Source organism: Fundulus heteroclitus, chromosome 12 (genome assembly GCF_011125445.2).
Source record: "Fundulus heteroclitus isolate FHET01 chromosome 12, MU-UCD_Fhet_4.1, whole genome shotgun sequence".
In the NCBI taxonomy this organism is placed as follows: domain Eukaryota; kingdom Metazoa; phylum Chordata; class Actinopteri; order Cyprinodontiformes; family Fundulidae; genus Fundulus; species Fundulus heteroclitus.
The window spans coordinates 19,782,411-19,798,592 of NC_046372.1; the positions used below are offsets into that span (position 1 = coordinate 19,782,411).

Genomic DNA, 16,182 nt, shown 5'->3' on the forward strand with positions numbered 1-16,182 from the left:
TCCTAAACCCTTGCTCCAACTTGGATGTGAATACTCTCAAATTACAACTGAGAGTCTGCACTTTAAGCCCATATTGATTATATCGTGAATATGTTTTCATAAACAGTTAAAGTGATCAGCCTCCTGACATTTCTGAGGAGTATTTCCAGCATACAGGCTCCTTCATAAGGGAAACACCTTTCCTGACTCTTCCTTGTGCAGATCTCAGGTGAAAAGGAGGAAAAACTGAGTTAGCCCAAACATCTCTGCTAGGTAGCAGGGTCGTTTCACAGAGTAAGTTGTTATACTTTGACTCAGGGTCAGGGCTTCTGAGCTTTCTGAAACTGAAATGCCAAAGTTTGCAGGAATTCACCCCAGAACTGACTCTGAACCTCCACTAAGCCGGCTTTCTGAACCGGGCCCAGTTCATCATACCAGAGTTCTTTGGTCATTAGAGATTTCCCCCTGCTGACATACAGCAGCATCAGCTACACTGCAATCAGTCCGTTACACCTGTCCTGATGAGGTCACGGGACAAATAAAGACGTACCAGAAAATAAAAAAAACTCCAAACTTTATTTACAAAAGAAAAATCAATTTTTTTTTTTTACAGACGACACGTATCGTGGAACGCTTCCAGGGTCCTAAAGTCCCTCCATGTTGGAGGAAGGCCATCCTGCAGGAACCGACCGCAGCGCTGACAGGAGGACTGAAAGAGCTTGATGTAGCTGCGGAGCCAAGTCTGAGAGGAGGAGACAGGTGGGACAGGTGGGAGTGACACAGGTAAAGCAAGTGGGACAGATTGGGCAAGTGGAAAGTGAGACAGGTGGGAGTGGGACAGGTGGGAGTGGGACAGGTGAGAGTGAGACAGGTAAAGCAGGTGGGACAAGTGGAAGTGAGACAGGTGGGAGTGGGACAGGTGAGTCAGGTGGGAGGGAGACAGGTGAGAGTGAGACAGGTAAAGCAAGTGGGACAGGTGGGACAAGTGGAAGTGAGACAGGTGGGAGTGGGACAAGCGGGACAGGTGGGAGTGAGACAGGTGGGACAAGTGAGACAAGTGGGAGTGGGACAGGTGAGAGTGAGACAGGTAAAGCAAGTGGGACAGGTGGGACAAGTGGAAGTGAGACAGGTGGGAGTGGGACAAGTGGGACAGGTGGGAGTGGGACAGGTGAAGCAAGTGATACAGGTGGGAGTGGGACAGGTGAGTCAGGTGGGACAGAGACAGGTGGGACAGGTGAGAGTTAGACAGGTAAAGCAAGTGGGACAGGTGGGACAAGTGGAAGTGAGACAGGTGGGAGTGGGACAAGCGGGACAGGTGGGAGTGGGATAGGTGAAGCAAGTGAGACAGGTGGGAGTGGGACAGGTGAGTCAGGTGGGAGTGAGACAGGTGGGACAAGTGAGACAAGTGGGAGTGGGACAGGTGAGTCAGGTGGGACAGGTGGGAGTGGGACAGGTGGGACAAGTGAGACAAGTGGGAATGAGACAGGTGAAGCAAGTGAGACAGGTGGGACAAGTGAGACAAGTGGCAGAGGGACAGATGAGTCACGTGGGAGTGAGACAGGTGAGTCAGTTGGGGCACGTGAGTCAGGTGGGAGTGAGACAGGTGGGACAAGTAAGACAAGTGGGAGTGGAACAGGTGAGTCAGGTGGGACAGGTGGGAGTGGGACAGGTGGGACAAGTGAGACAGGTGGGACAAGTGGGAGTGAGACAGGTGAAGCAAGTGAGACAGGTGGGACAAGTGAGACAAGTGGCAGTGAGACAGGTGAGTCGGGGGGCAGGTGGGAGTGGGACAGGTGAGTCAGGTGGGACAAGTGAGACAGATGAGTCAGGTGAGACAAGTGAGACAAGTGGGAGTGGGACAGGTCAGTCAGGTGGGAGTGGGACAGGTGGGAGAGAGAAAGGAGGAGGAACGGGTCAGGTCGGGGGTCTCACCATGAAGGAGCGGACCACCACATCGGGCATCTGGGGCAGCTGGTAGTGCAGCAGGGCTGTGGTAGCGTGGTCAGTTACCTAGCAACAAGACAACCCGTTACAAAGCTGGACACGGAGTATCTGGGAATAAACATATAGAAAGCTTATTCTTACTTTCTGGAAAACCTGGTACTGAGATTTGGTCCAAATGTCCAACTGGGGTGGAGACACAAACGTTACCATGGAGACAGTCAGTAAGGTGTTAACGGTTACCTGTCCAGGTGGGCCTAGCCCTCACCTTTCCATCCTCACTGTAAACGTTCTCGTTAAAACCTCGAACAACGGTTCTGTCGATGAAGAGCGAACGCATGACAACGATGGCCTTCAACACCTTCCCCAGGGTCACCTGAGGAGGAAACAAAGGTGAGATAGAGAGACCTCAAGCCGTCACCATCAGTTCTGAAAGAGATGCTTCAGTTTCGCACCAGCAGCACAGCAGACGTCCCGTTGGGTCTGAAAAGCTCGATGGTCATGTCTGGAAACATCCTACCGACCCGAGAAATGACGTCATCCACATACCTGTACAGGGAGAAAAGACAGGCGCCGTCCCGTAGTTACGTAGGTCCAACAGCTCTGCTGCAGAACGTGTCCCTGGGGGACGACCAGGAGTCTCATTTAGAAATCTTGCGTACGTAATTTTCCACGCCAACACCGGCAGAACATGCGTGGTGACACGCAACGATTGGCGGTGGAGGAAACGTGGTTTTAGGGACCAAAGAATGACCACTTCCTGATGTGCTGCTCATAATCCACTATATAAAACATTATAAAATAATGATCTACTTCAATAAGATAGAAGTATTTAAAGTGACCATGGAATTGTGAAATAACTGAATGCTTTTATCAGCTCATTATTATTATGAAATACTTTTAATTCTTCTTTCAAATTATGTATAGTAAAAATGTATTCCTCATTAATATTTTTCACAATAATAGAAAATTATTGTTGAGATATTTTTTATTTAATTCCCTCAGTTTTTATTTCAAAATTACTTGTTTTAAAGTCTTTTATTTCATAATGACACTTTTCAGCAGAATCACTTTGCCGGCCAATCAGGAAACAGGGCATGGCGAGCCCAGACCAAAGCAATCAGACACAGAGTTTCAGTCCGGCTCCTAATTCAAGATTGCATCCTTTGAAGGAGGCGGTCTCCGTGGGCCGGGTCTTTCCCGGCTGTCCTGATATATATATATATATATATATATATATATATATATATATATATATATATATATATATATATATATATATATATATATATATATATATATCTCAGGCATCGGGCTACATGCGGCCTTAGAAGGCTGCAGCCCAGCACCCTTTATAGAAAGCTGCTTATGGAGCCACCAGGAGCCACTAATCGTTGCTTCAGGGTCGGCCAATGGGAGCGCAGGTCCAACCCACTGCCAATGCAACCGTTATGAAATAAGAACTGCTGGAATTAAATAATATAATATTAATATAAAATATTTTTTTATTATACAAATTTTTAAAGAAGGAAAAATATTTCATAATAATGAGATCATGATAAGCATTTATTCCACAATTTCACTGTCACTGAGTATTTATATTTATTCAAGTACATAATTATTTATGTTTTCACCTGCAGACTTCTGACGTGTAAGAGAGCAATCAGGTGAACTTTTTAACAAATTCTTTTAACCGATTTACACGTTTAATAAATGCTTTTCTGGGACATTTTTCCACAGTTACTCTTGCCTCCATGGTTGCCGTTGGTACCATGAAATAACATCACTTCAGTTTTTTAAAGACTAAAGATTAACATTCACGAGCTGCTTAGCGTCGACCATTTATGGTGTAATGTGTAGATGGCAGAACCTGAGGAGGAAGCTGGTAGTTTAGATCAATCATGGTACGTAAGTTTTCTGAGTGAGGCTCCTGGCTCCAGAGATGCACATTTATGCTGAGAACAGACCGCAGGACTCACTGAGGCGGCAGGACCAGCGTGCTCGGCTGGACCTTGGGTCGTCTCTTGGCTGAAGCTCCCATCTGATTGGCCGATCGCTTCAGCGACTGCTGGTTCAACAGACCTGAGGCCAGGCCAGCGTGGTACTGGAGCTGCAGACAAGCCAACAGGAACCAGAACAGCCTTTCAGTGAGGAGCCATGTATGGCGCACCCTGTGGCCCCCCCCACCCTGCAGCTGATGCTGCCTGGTGTCAGGCGACAGGTTGTTAAACGTCACACAGTGTTCAGAGCAAATGGATCATCAGTTTAGATACTTGCTGAAGTAGCGATACCGACTACGTAATAAATTGGTACTCGTAGATCAAATGTAAGTTTATATCACTGAGCCCTGAAAACCACTGCAGAAAACTCTGAATTCTGTCATGTTTAGTCTTTAAATGATTTATCTAATTTTTGTTTTAAAACCCGCATTTTTGTCCCTCTTCACAGCTTGGCTGAGCACAGCGCACAGTTTGCTCCATGCTACCGAGAAATGTCTCCATACCGCCGACATTCTGGCCCCCTACCGCTAATTTACGTCTTGCTCCTAGGGCTGGACGATAATTCATAATAACAATATATATCAATCAATAGACGTGTGGCGCGATAGGAAAAAAAAGGGATAAAACTTCGATAAAAACAGTTTTCCTTCCTTCCTTTCAGCCTATCATACTAGTTGATGCTACAGTCACTACTTCCTCTCGACCAATCGTAATCGCGAACCCAGGCACGCCGTCACAAAGCCCCGCCCTCTCAAACCACAACACAGAGCACGTGAATATGTCGCAGCAAGTAGCGGCGGAGGAAACGGTCCCAAAACGGGGTTTTACTAATTCGCCAGTCTGACAGAAATAAACCAGTGATTTGTAAAACTTGCAAGGAACCGGTAAAAACAGAGTTTGGTAACGCAACCAACTTGTTTTATCACGTAAGCCGCTCACACCCACAGCAGTGCAAGCCGTTTTAGCCCCACGCGACTCCGCGGATATGCTGCTGTTGTCTGCAGCTGAAAAACCTGGCTTCAAACAATTACTCGCCACTCTTGATCCGCGATATAAAGTTCCGGGACGCAAGTTTTTCTCTAACAGCGCTTCCTAAATTGTGCAACCAGTGCAGGGAATCAGTGCAAAATGAGCTACAATCTGTGTCCTCCTTACACGCCACAACCTCGGACCTCAGCCCTGCATCAGCCTCTCAATTATGAAACCTGAGAAGTAACTAGTGTACTATTCCCACCTAAATAGGCTATTTTATTTATTTATTTGGTATATTTATTTTGGTCATTTTACTGGTCACTTTAGTTTATTCTTTGTCATTATTTAATAACATAACTCAGGTCTCTTAAGTTATTTTTCTTGAAAAAAAAAAATTCTGTTATGGTTAAAAAAGTTGGTTAAATAAAGATTTAATTGGAATTCTGTGTTTGTGTTCTTTATTCAAATTAAATCTTTTAGCAATATCATGAAATGTCCAGGCAGAGCTGCACATAAAATATGTTTTTTAAATATTTTCAATAATTATCGATATCGATCAATATGCATTTTTTTTTTTTAAATCGATAAGCTTTTTTTCTATATCGTCCAGCTCTACTTGCTCCTTTTTGTGGAGGGTCAGCAAAGCGTCTGCTGGCATACAGCAGCACCGCCGCCCGGTCTGAAGGGGCCCTGAGTGTTTGTGTAGCCCGGCCCAGGAGGAAAATCAAGCACTACATTGGTGTCGGGTTGCTTTTACAGATCTGAGCACTTGATGCTGTTATCAGGACACCAAACACAATAAACGGTTCACCAAGGGACTGATGCTGGACACAAGTCTTCAGGCTTTTAGGAAGTGTGATCAGTGCGGTCAGCTGATGTCTTATCTGTGTGCGTCTGGTGTCTGTCTGAAGAGTATGTCCCCATGGTAACAATAAGGACTCCTAAATGTGTATAAATGAGGCGATGTTACCGTGGTAACAGGAAGGGATGTCCAAAGTCAGTCCTCGCGGGCCGGTGTCCTGCATCTGCAGATGGAGCAGGGACCCGTCTGAACAGGACACCGGCCTGGGAGCACTGAGGATTGGACACGCCATGTTACAGGTGCAGTCTGTGGCAGGTGTCACCTTGTTGGACCACTTGTAGGCCTGCAGCAGCTGGGAGTACAGCGGCGTTTTATCCTGGACCGGGTCCAGACTCAGCAGCCCGCTGTTGTGGAGAGGATGAGACTCTGAGGGACGTCCAACCAGGCCGCTCAGACGCTCCAGCTCACTGTGGAGACACGTTAAGCGGAGAAGACAACAGGTTCAGGAATCAAAATCCCAGTTAAACACAGAATTTACTGGTTACAGGTGGAAACACGTGGGGTGTGAATACTTTAGTAAGGTTCAGTATGTCCTAGAAGATACTGAATTACTTTGCGATCACAAAGTTCCAGGCTGCGGGTGATGCTCAGTCAGCTGCGCTTGTAGCTTCTGATTTTGGAAACGACTCATTTTTCCTCTACATCGAGTTTAGTTCAAAACTACGACACAAAGTCTTCAAACCTGGGGAGATTGTTCTGCGTCAGGGCTTCTCAAACTGTGGGGCGCGGCCCCTAGGGCGGGCATGGAGGTACTGCAGGGGGACAAGAACAGCCTCCCTCTGCCTGCAGTCAGTGCTATGATGAAAACTAATAATAAACCCCTAAAAAGTACAAAACGTAATGTAACTCAAGTCTGTATTTAATATTAATGGCTTGATATAATTTTGATAAATATATTTTATAAATATGAGGCTCATAGCCAGTTAAAAGCTGACTGCAGGTACGAGTCGAGCCAAAAGCCGTTATATTATTATATACATATTTCTATGCTGAAGCATTCTAGTTTCTATGTTATACATTTTAAAAGGAATTCTGGGTAATCTAAAGAACCACGGCTTTAATGCATTAAAACAGGAAACGCTAAAAGTTGAATTTTTGACCCATTTTGTTGGGAAGGGTTCAGAAAATGTTTCTGATTCAAGGTTCAATGTTCAGATGATGAGGTTTAGACATTTATCTAAGAAAAAAGGCTTAAAAACAGAAGTTATCAGGAGCATTGCAGCAGGTAATAACGAAAAAATTAAGAAAACGTCTTAAGTTGGGGATGGGTCAGAACTTCAGTACTGCTAATATTTCTGGAAGGTTCTCAGTCTGGCTGTGGACCATATAATATCATCTTCTAAACCTTTTTATGAGGCATAATGAGGGATTAAGCGGGTCAGAAGATGGATGGATGGATGGAAGCCAAACAAACGTTAACAACTAAAATCCTGCTGAAATTAACCACACAGATGATTTAAAACAGAGTTACTCTAAATGCTAAAATGAACCTTTATCTAGTGCGGTTATGGGACAGAGCCGTGACCCAGACGGACCGTTTGTAACGCTGAAGCGGGCGAACCGGCACCGGGTCTGGGTCTTACTTCAGGTCCCTGTTGACGGCCTGCAGGGTGTCTTGGAACTCGGAGATGAACTTCTTCTCGCGACCCTCCAAAGTCTCGCGGTTTTTCATGCCGTCCTTCAGGGACTCGAACACGCGGCTGACGCTGGAGCGGAGCGCCTGAATGCCGCTGATGGCGTGAGAGAAAGCGTCCAGGTTCACCCCGACAGAGATGGGCTCCGCCATCTTCCTGCTGCCGCCTGCTAGCTCCAGACGGGATCGTCTTCTTCTTCTTCTTCTTCTTCTTCTTCTTCTTGTTTATGAAAATTTTATTGGCGGTTGGCACGCAACGAAATGGTGCATTACCGCCACCAACTGGTATGGAGTGTGAATCTTTGTCTTCTTCTATGTTGTTTTCTGGAAGTTTACAGACTATGTGTATTACCGCCATCAACTGGACGGATATGTAATTCAGAATAATTTTTTCCTATATATCTTCAAATCTTAAAATAACTAAATTAAATACATACTTATACACTCTCACACACATACATACTAAATATTCTCAGCTAATTTTGTGTCTTTTAAATACTTAAGTGCTTTAACTATATCATCTGATTGATGCTTCCCTAATAAATCACCCATATTTACTGAACTCCCCATTACCCTTTCCAGTTCTTTCTTCTCTTTTATATATATCACTCATTATAGGGCTTTCTCTGTTATGGGCCCCAAATTATGGAACAACTTACCTTTGCAGCTCAGAGAGGCCCCTTCTCTGTCCATCTTTAAAGCTCGTCTTAAAACCCATCTATTTAACTTGGCCTTTTAACACCAGTGAGATCTAGTTTAGAGTGTATGTCTTTGTTTTCAAACTACTTTTAATTATAATTATTTTTATTTTGTTGTGTTTTTGGATTGTACAGCACTTTGTAAAAACAACTGTGGTTGTTTTAAAGTGCTTTATAAATAAAGCTGGTATGGTATATTTTCTACAATATATTAACACATGTTCGATGTTCTACTCCTTCTATTTCCCCACAATAAGAACAATCACCTGATGAATGTTTCCCTATTATTTTTAAACCACTATTTAAACTAGTATGCCCAATCCTCAATCTGTTAATCCACATCTCCTCTCTCCTATTCATTATACTATTATTTCTTATGATTAGGGTTAACCCATTACCTCCTTCAGTGTTTTATGTAAATGCCTTCCTCTTTCTTCTAAATTCCATCTATCCTGTCATATGTTATTTATTTTATCTTAATAATAACTTTTATTTCTGCTCTACTTAATGGGACATCATATTCAATTTATCTTGCTTTAACTGCTTCTTTAGCCAATTTATCTACTTTGTCATTACCTACAATTCCTTTATATGCTGGAACCCATGTAAATTGAATATTTATTTTTTTGTTGCTTTGTACTATATAAGAAATAACTAACTTCATCTAAAAGATCTTGACGGCTTTCAGATTTTCCACTTATAATACTGGTTAAACAAGACATTGAATCTGAACAGATAACTACATTTCTAGGCTTCACCTCCAGAACCCACTGCAATGCCAGAATAATTCAATTTTATTTATATAGCGCCAATTCATGAAACATGTCATCTCAAGGCACTTTACAAAGTCAAATTCAATCACATTATACAGATTGGGCAAAAATATCCTATATAAGGGAACCAGTTGATTGCATCAAAGTCCCGACAAGCAGCACTCACTCCTGGAGAAGCATAGAGCTACAGGGAGAGTCGTCTGCATTGTCCATGGCTTTGCAGCAATCCCTCATACTGAGCAAGCATGAAGCGACAGTGGAAAGAAAAAACCTCCAGCAGAACCAGAACCAGGCTCAGTATGAACGGTCATCTGCCTCGACCGACTGGGCTTAGAGAAGACAGAGCAGAGACACAACAAGAGAGACAAAAAAGCACAGAAGCACACATTGATCTAGTAATCTGTTCTACATTAGATGGTAATAGCGGGCGATCTGTCTTCCCTGGATGATGTCACAGTTAACAGAACGCCAGACCAGGTGTACCTACTATGAAAATAAAAGAGAGAGAACAGAAAGTTAAAAGCTGAAATGACAACAGTCATTGCAACGCAAAACTGGAGAACAGTAGAAATCAGCAGAGTTAGAGAAATAGACCCTGATGTCCTCCAGCAGCCTAGGCATATAGCAGCATAACTATAGAGATAGCTCAGGGTAACATGAGCCTTTCTAACTATAAGCTTTGTCAAAAAAGAAAGTTTTAAGATTAGTCTTAAAGGTAGACGGGGTGTCTGCCTCACAGACCTAAACTGGGAGTTGGTTCCACAGGAGAGGAGCCTGATAGCTAAAGGATCTGCCTCCCATTCTACTTTTAGAGACTCTAGGAACCACCAGCAGACCTGCAGTCTGAGAGCGAAGTGCTCTGTGACTGGAACAAGATTGGGCAAAATCAGGAGCTGATCCTCCTTAGTAGGGGATAGATAGGGCTCCATCTCCCTTCACCATGCAGGGACTGTCCGGTCATGGGAACAGCATTGTTACGTTTCCATGAGCCAAGGCTACCTGCCCCTAACCCTACCTGCTTCTTTTTGTTGCTGAGTGCTGCTCTTCCACATCAGTGAAGGAGGGAAAGAGAGAGAGAGAGAGAGAGAGAGAGAGAGAGAGAGAGAGAGAGAGAGAGAGAGAGAGAGAGAGAGAGAGAGAGAGAGAGAGAGAGAGAGAGAGAGAGAAGGAGAGAGGGGTTTAACCTTTGGAGGGGGGTTAGATTATAAAGTCGGTGGAGTTCAGCCATCAGAGCGTTCAAGGCTCTGAGAGCAGGAGGAGGAGCGAACGGATTAAAGACACAAAGTGAGGATGAGGAGGATTAAACAGGAGGTGAAGAACAACCAGAGAAGATAAAGAAAAACAAATGAGAGGAGCAGCAGGAGGTTGAGTTTTTTTTATCAGTTTATCAAGATTCTACCTGAAGACCTTCAGAGAGAAATACAGGTGAGTAAACTTTGAGTTCTTGACTTCTGTCTCTAGTGTCTATCAGACCTTTGGTTCTGTTGGACCCACTGACCTTAGATTTTTTTATTGTGGTAATTTGTGACACTTTATCAATAATGTACAATGGACCAGTGGCTCTTTTGGTATTGGTTCTTTCAGAACCCCGTTTCCACCGGCTCTGCTGGTGATTCAGCAGCAGGTTAATCATAACCAGACGGGTTGCTCTCTCCTGGCGGACTCCATAGTTTAGACGTGAACACGCTGGTTTTCAGTGGCTGGTTGAAGGAGAAATTACAAGGTTTATATTCTTATTAAGGACCAGCATGAACGGAGTGGGTCAAACCGAAATATAATTTTAGTATTTACAAACCAAGAACCATGCCTGAAGAAAAAAAATAAAATTAAAGGACACTTCAGCTTTCTATACTCAGCCTTTCTCTCTTTTTACACTGAATCGTGTTCATGCTGCTGCTCCATCCACCGTGTGCTGGGGGGGGCGTGAAAAGGTCCATCCTGTAAAAATAATTTCACTCATTAACTTCATTAAGTTCTAAATTTTACCTCCATGAGGCAAAACATTGGAGCAATTCAGGGAGCCTTGACCCCCCCCCATCTCTCTCTCTCCCATCCCCCTCTCTCTCTCTCCCTCTCCCCCTCTCTCTCCCCCCTCGCTCTCTCTCTTCCCCTCTCTCTTTCCCTCTCTTTCTCTCCCTCTACCTCCCTCTCTCTCTCTCTCTCTCTCACCATACCTGTGTCGGTAGAAAGAAGTAGTGTGGAGGAGCTGAGCCTTATTTTATTATTAGTTTAAGCCGATATGTGATACAGATATTTATCTTGGTGGATTATTTTAGTTTTCAAAAATATTCCAAGGCAATCTTGCATAAACCATCTGTAGTGATATGGCACTGTTGGGCTTCCGTAGCCGGGAGCAGACTGACGCATATACGCTGTACATCCTGTTATTGTATGGTTAACGCTGGATAATAAAACTGAGTTCGACAAGCTGCATGAGTGGTCCTCGGGAAGTTCTTCATAAAATATAGCCATCCATGACACCATCATACAAGCATTATCTGTATTTTTTCTTTCATTTACATTTTTATTTATGATTTTTTTTATCGTTTACTATTTCTCACAGATTTCTTTACAGTGTCAGTGTCCCAAACAGGGGGGCAGGGGGAGCTAAAGCCCCCCAGGAGGAGTTTCCTCCTCCAGGTTAACTCCCAAACTCCCTACCCAGTCACCATGCCTGAGCGACAGTGGAGGTAGGGAGTTTGTCCTGCAATTGGCGGGTTGCCGGTTTGATCCCCCGCTCTGACCGTCTCAGTCGTTGTGTCTCCTTCATCTGCATTACCTGCTGGCGGTGGTCAGAGGTGGTGCTGATGTCTAGCATCGCTCACCACCGTCAGGGATGGGTAAATGACTGTAGTGTAAAGCACTTTGGGGTCGTCTGACTGGTTAAACCGCTGCACACGTACAAGACATTTACCATTTTATATGACATGACATTTCTAGACTGGTCAAATCACAAACTGCATAAAGTTAAACTGAGTGAGGCGAGCCAAACCAAGTAGGATCGGTAGATCTGCATCCTTGTGTATTGAGAAGGACCCATTCTGCTCAGAATATCAGATATTCGAGCACATTATGAGACAAAGCTGGTTGTGAATATTGATGAAGGTAGAGCAGACAAGGCAGGAGGTTCTCCCTGTCCTGTCTCTCTGATGTGGATCTCTCATCTGGGAAAATTAATCCTTTATTTTCTTCAGGACAGCGATGTTTATGAGGCAGACTGTTGATTTCAGAACATTTTAAGGTTTAATCTTTTTACCCATTTACAGTTTTTCTCAATTCTTTACACACATATTCTGGTACTCGAGACACAATGACCACAACATGTAAGTCATTCACCAACACCCTGAACCAATTTTGCTGAACTACAAGCACAATTCCTGATTTACACTCAAATTGCAGTTATAAAACACACTTTTTTTTTTCAAAACACTACACACAATTCTCTGCTTTTGGCACAAGTTTCATGCAGAAAATATCCTGTTTTGACAAGGAACACACAGCCATTCAAATATGCACACTGACTCATCACAAGGGCAAACAACCGTCACACAGTTTTCCAATTAGCTATCACAGATTTAGCATAAAAGGGCAACAGGTGAGCTTTTTGGGACAACGTAAGTTTCCACAGGGCTGCTCTGGTTCGTAACTGGTTCACTGCCCACTCAGGCTTTGTAGTTGTTTATCTCGCTCAATATTCTCCAATCCTCAATCCTACTGAGGAATTTTTTTTCTGCCTGGAAATGGAAAGTGTATGACCGAAATCCATAAATGCGTATACCTCTTCTCCAAGTTTTGGAGGATGCATGTGGAGATATAGCAGCTGATGCTTTTCATGGCTGGAATCACCATGCAGGGGATATTTCCCCCCCGCACCTTGGCCTGGAAAATATTGCTTGTGATGTGGTTGAGATGCTGTGGCCAGACCACAACAGAAGAGAGGATGCAGCATAGTAGTTTTTTGTGTACAGTAAATTCTTCTGTTTTGTATGTGCAACTTGTGTTGGTTGGGAATGGGACGTACACTGTGTACATTGTTTTTGTGGGACAAATAAAATATATTTGTTACTGTGTATTTGTGTGTTATGAGTATAAAAACAATATTCTCAAATATTTTACAACACACTTATGTGTGTACTGTCTGTAGTAAGTGTAACACTGAACGGCATCATAAAAAAGGCATTATAATGAATGGTGAAGTGTTTTCCATTCATCATAGTGTTTTACATAGAGCACATCAGTGTTCAACTGGTTTTTATGAATGTCTGTTCATATGATGGTTTGTGTGTGTCATTTGAAAACAAAATACCATTTTGAGAAGAAATAACATTGTTTTGAATGTAAAGTTTCATTTTGCAGGAGAATTGAGGGGTTTTGCCCATTGTGTGTGTGTTTTTTTTTTATTTGTTTGTAGAGTTCTGAGAATATGAGGCATTCTTTCAGAAAATGTGTGTAAACATTCGAGAAAAACTGTAAATGAGCCAAGATTTGCTTCATGTTTAAAGCCTGGCTGCAGTGCCGCTTTCAGCCACCAGGCCACGTCTGAGGAACCTTCCCTACATCTTAAAATGGAGGATTACTTCAGTTAGATGAAGTATGTAGGTCAGTTCAGAGCACAGCGATGTTTCTGAGAGACTTCAGCCTGAATCTCCTGGTTTTGGACTGGTTGTCTGAGGATCAGACTCTGACCTGGGTCTCTCTGATTTACTCCGATGGTCCCATTAATTTAAGTTACTGGGTATCAATACTTCATCCACTGTCTCCAGATGATCGAAGCAGCTGGTTATTGCGCTTCAACAGTGCCAGTTTAGACCAGTAAGCTCCTAGTAACTTATCTGTTTCGAACCAGTAGGATGTTTTAAGGACCAGTCCATTGTCTTGCTACTGATTTTGGGTCCAGGCCCTTCCACAGACCAGATCAGCTGATGGTTCAGACAGAGCTGTAGTTTTAGTTGGGGGTGTTGGCTCCGCAGAGATGTTGGTGCACTAGAACCTGCTGGCAGTTTAGGTTGTTCTGCAGTTCTGACCGTCGTTGTTGTTTTGTTTCAGGTCTGAGGGGAGCGGTGCTTCTGTCTTAATTTCACCTCCAGCCTTCAAATGTCGAACCTCACCGGATCATCATGAGAACCTGTCCTAGCTAGATGAGGACGAGCCTAACTGGAGGAGAGAAAATGAGGAAGCTAATGAACTTTCTGTCTGACTGACTCTGCTGCACACCATGTCCCCCCCCTGCTGGCCCCCCCACATCTTCATCCTCCTCATCATCTCACTGCCTCTCTGTTCCTCTCAACTCAGCAGTTCATTCGACACCTGCAGCTCTGGACCGGGATGGCAGTTCTTCCCTTGTCTGCCCCCTCCCACCAACATGAAGGAGTTTATGCAGATCAGAGTGGACCCCCCTGGGATCACCTGTGGAAACCCACCTGAGAGGTTCTGCACATTGGTCAGAGATAAAGCTGCACACACACCTATACAGAATGTCTGAATAATCACAATTTTATGTGTTGAGTGTGTGAGGGCTGTTAATAGATACATAATAACTAACTAATTAATTGCACATCTGTTAAAAATGTATTGAACAAGCACATTTCATGATGTCACAGCTAACAGAACGCCAGACCAGGTGTACCTTCTATGAAGAGAAAAATAACAGAGAACAAAAAGTTAAAAGCTGAAATAACAACAAAATGTAAATTGTAGAACTCAGTAGAGTGAGAGAAATAGACCCTGATGTCCTCCAGTAGCCTAAGTCTATAGCAGCATAACTACAGAGATAGCTCAGGGTAACATGAGGGTAACATAAGCTTTGTCAAAACTTTGTCAGGACTGGCGACCTGTCCTGGTTGTACTCCATCTCTCGGCCAAAGACAGCTGGAAATATGCACTAGCACCCCCCCCCCCTCCCCCAACCCATCCATGAGTATAGATGCTGGATGGATATTTTTTTTAATTTTCCATCTTTTGTTATTTACTCAGCTTTTATATTATTTAATTTCAATTTTCGTATTTTGTATTATGTCTATACAAAACACAATTTAATTGTTCAAGAACAGAGAATAGAAAACCTAATGTGTTTAAAAGTTAATAAACTAGAAATACTAAGATGCCATTGCATATCTCCAGTGGTCTTTGGGAGGTGGAGTACAACCAGGACAGGTTGCCAGTCCTACTATCACCGCAACTCACATCTAGGGCCAATTTAGGGAAACACGTGTTCCTAACAGTCAAGTTTTTGGACTGTGCGAGGAAGCCGGAGTATCTTGAGAGAATCCATGCATGCACAGGTGGGACGCTGTGGAGAAACACCTCAGGACCCCCAAGAAAAAGTTTTCTATCTTTTTTAGATAAAATTGAGAACACAGAAATTATAGTAGAAATTAGGCTAAGAAACTTTCCTTCCTGTAAAGGTTAAACCTTCTGATATTTAATTCTTTGGTTTATTTATGATTTGTATTAAATTTAAATAGAAAGAAACAAAGGAGAAATAATGACCTGTCTGTCACCCAGTGCACTCCTGCAGGGTCCTGAGCCACAGTTTGGACACCACTGAGAGTGTGTCTCCTGCTGACTGTCTAATTGTTCCTGTGGGAAACTGGTGATTCAATTATTAATACATACTAAATAAAAAAAACGTAAAAACCCAAAGTTAATAATTGATTGCAAATGGCACAAAAAATGTCACACAGAAAAGCTTCTGTTTAATCAGCCTGTGTTAGAGTGTGTGTATGTGTGTGTGTGTGTGTACTGGTTTATATATCGTTGTGTGGACCAAAACCTGACAGTAGACCAACGTTGTGAGGACATTTTCCAAGGTCCAAGGAGTGAATGCTGCTTGTCGGGACTTTGATGCAATCAACTGGGTTCCCTTATATAGGAAATGCTTGACCAATATGTATAATCTGACCAAATCTGTATAATATGATTGAATTTGACTTTGTAAAGTGCCTCGAGATGACATGCTTCATGAATTGGCGCTACATAAATAAAATTGAATTGAATTGAATCGAAGGTCCACACGATGCAAATTGGGCTAATGCTTAGGTTTAGGGCAGAGACAAGGCACGGGCCGACGCTTGTCTCTCATGAGCTCAACCCCTTTTGTCCGCCCAGCTGAGAATACAACAGTCTAAAATATTCCTACTGTCCCTATTGGACTGCTTTAATTATTTAAATTTTAATTAGTGTTGAACTTTTTAAGATTTAAGAGAACTGAGGTAATTGAACACAAGAAAGGCTAATTTACTGCCCATATTTAAAATTTTACTTAAAATCCATTATTATTCTTTGGCTTTTACCACTAGTGAACCTTAGTCTTTGTTTAAAATGT

The 16,182-nt window shown here is 43.2% G+C and overlaps 2 protein-coding genes across 9 annotated transcripts in view; one reads left to right on the forward strand and one right to left on the reverse strand.

Moving 5' to 3' along the window:
• Positions 1–539: 539 nt before the first annotated feature.
• Positions 540–7,540, reverse strand: med27 (mediator complex subunit 27). The gene is made up of 8 exons (XM_012851859.3): positions 7,338–7,540; positions 6,017–6,161; positions 3,900–4,030; positions 2,376–2,469; positions 2,189–2,296; positions 2,065–2,106; positions 1,912–1,989; positions 540–721 (listed from the first exon to the last, which is right to left on the reverse strand). Exons 1-8 carry the CDS (start codon positions 7,538–7,540, stop codon positions 587–589), a joined length of 936 nt encoding a protein of 311 aa, XP_012707313.1. The 3' UTR covers positions 540–586.
• A 2,525-nt stretch (positions 7,541–10,065) lies between these two features.
• ntng2a (netrin g2a) overlaps positions 10,066–16,182 on the forward strand; it is a 28,735-nt gene continuing 22,618 nt past the window's right edge. For 3 of the 8 annotated variants that reach the window (XM_036144226.1, XM_036144225.1, XM_036144227.1), the window contains exons 1-2: positions 10,067–10,283; positions 13,905–14,298. In XM_036144226.1, the coding sequence (XP_036000119.1) occupies positions 14,074–14,298 (225 nt within the window). In that variant the 5' untranslated portion in view covers positions 10,067–10,283; positions 13,905–14,073. Of the gene's footprint in view, positions 10,284–13,904; positions 14,299–16,182 lie in introns of all 8 variants that reach the window. The other 5 variants (XM_036144224.1, XM_036144223.1, XM_036144229.1 and 2 more) reach the window with 3 other exon arrangements.

Excerpts from the sequence above, each read along its gene's own strand:
- med27 (XM_012851859.3), bottom strand. The coding sequence starts at position 7,540 with ATGGCGGAGCCCATCTCTGTCGGGGTGAACCTGGACGCTTTCTCTCAC. Across the intron at positions 2,470-3,899 it reads ACGCTGGTCCTGCCGCCTCA|GTATGTGGATGACGTCATTT; the intron begins GTGAGTCCTGCG and ends CTCCCTGTACAG. Across the intron at positions 722-1,911 it reads TGGTGGTCCGCTCCTTCATG|ACTTGGCTCCGCAGCTACAT; the intron begins GTGAGACCCCCG and ends TCCTCCTCTCAG.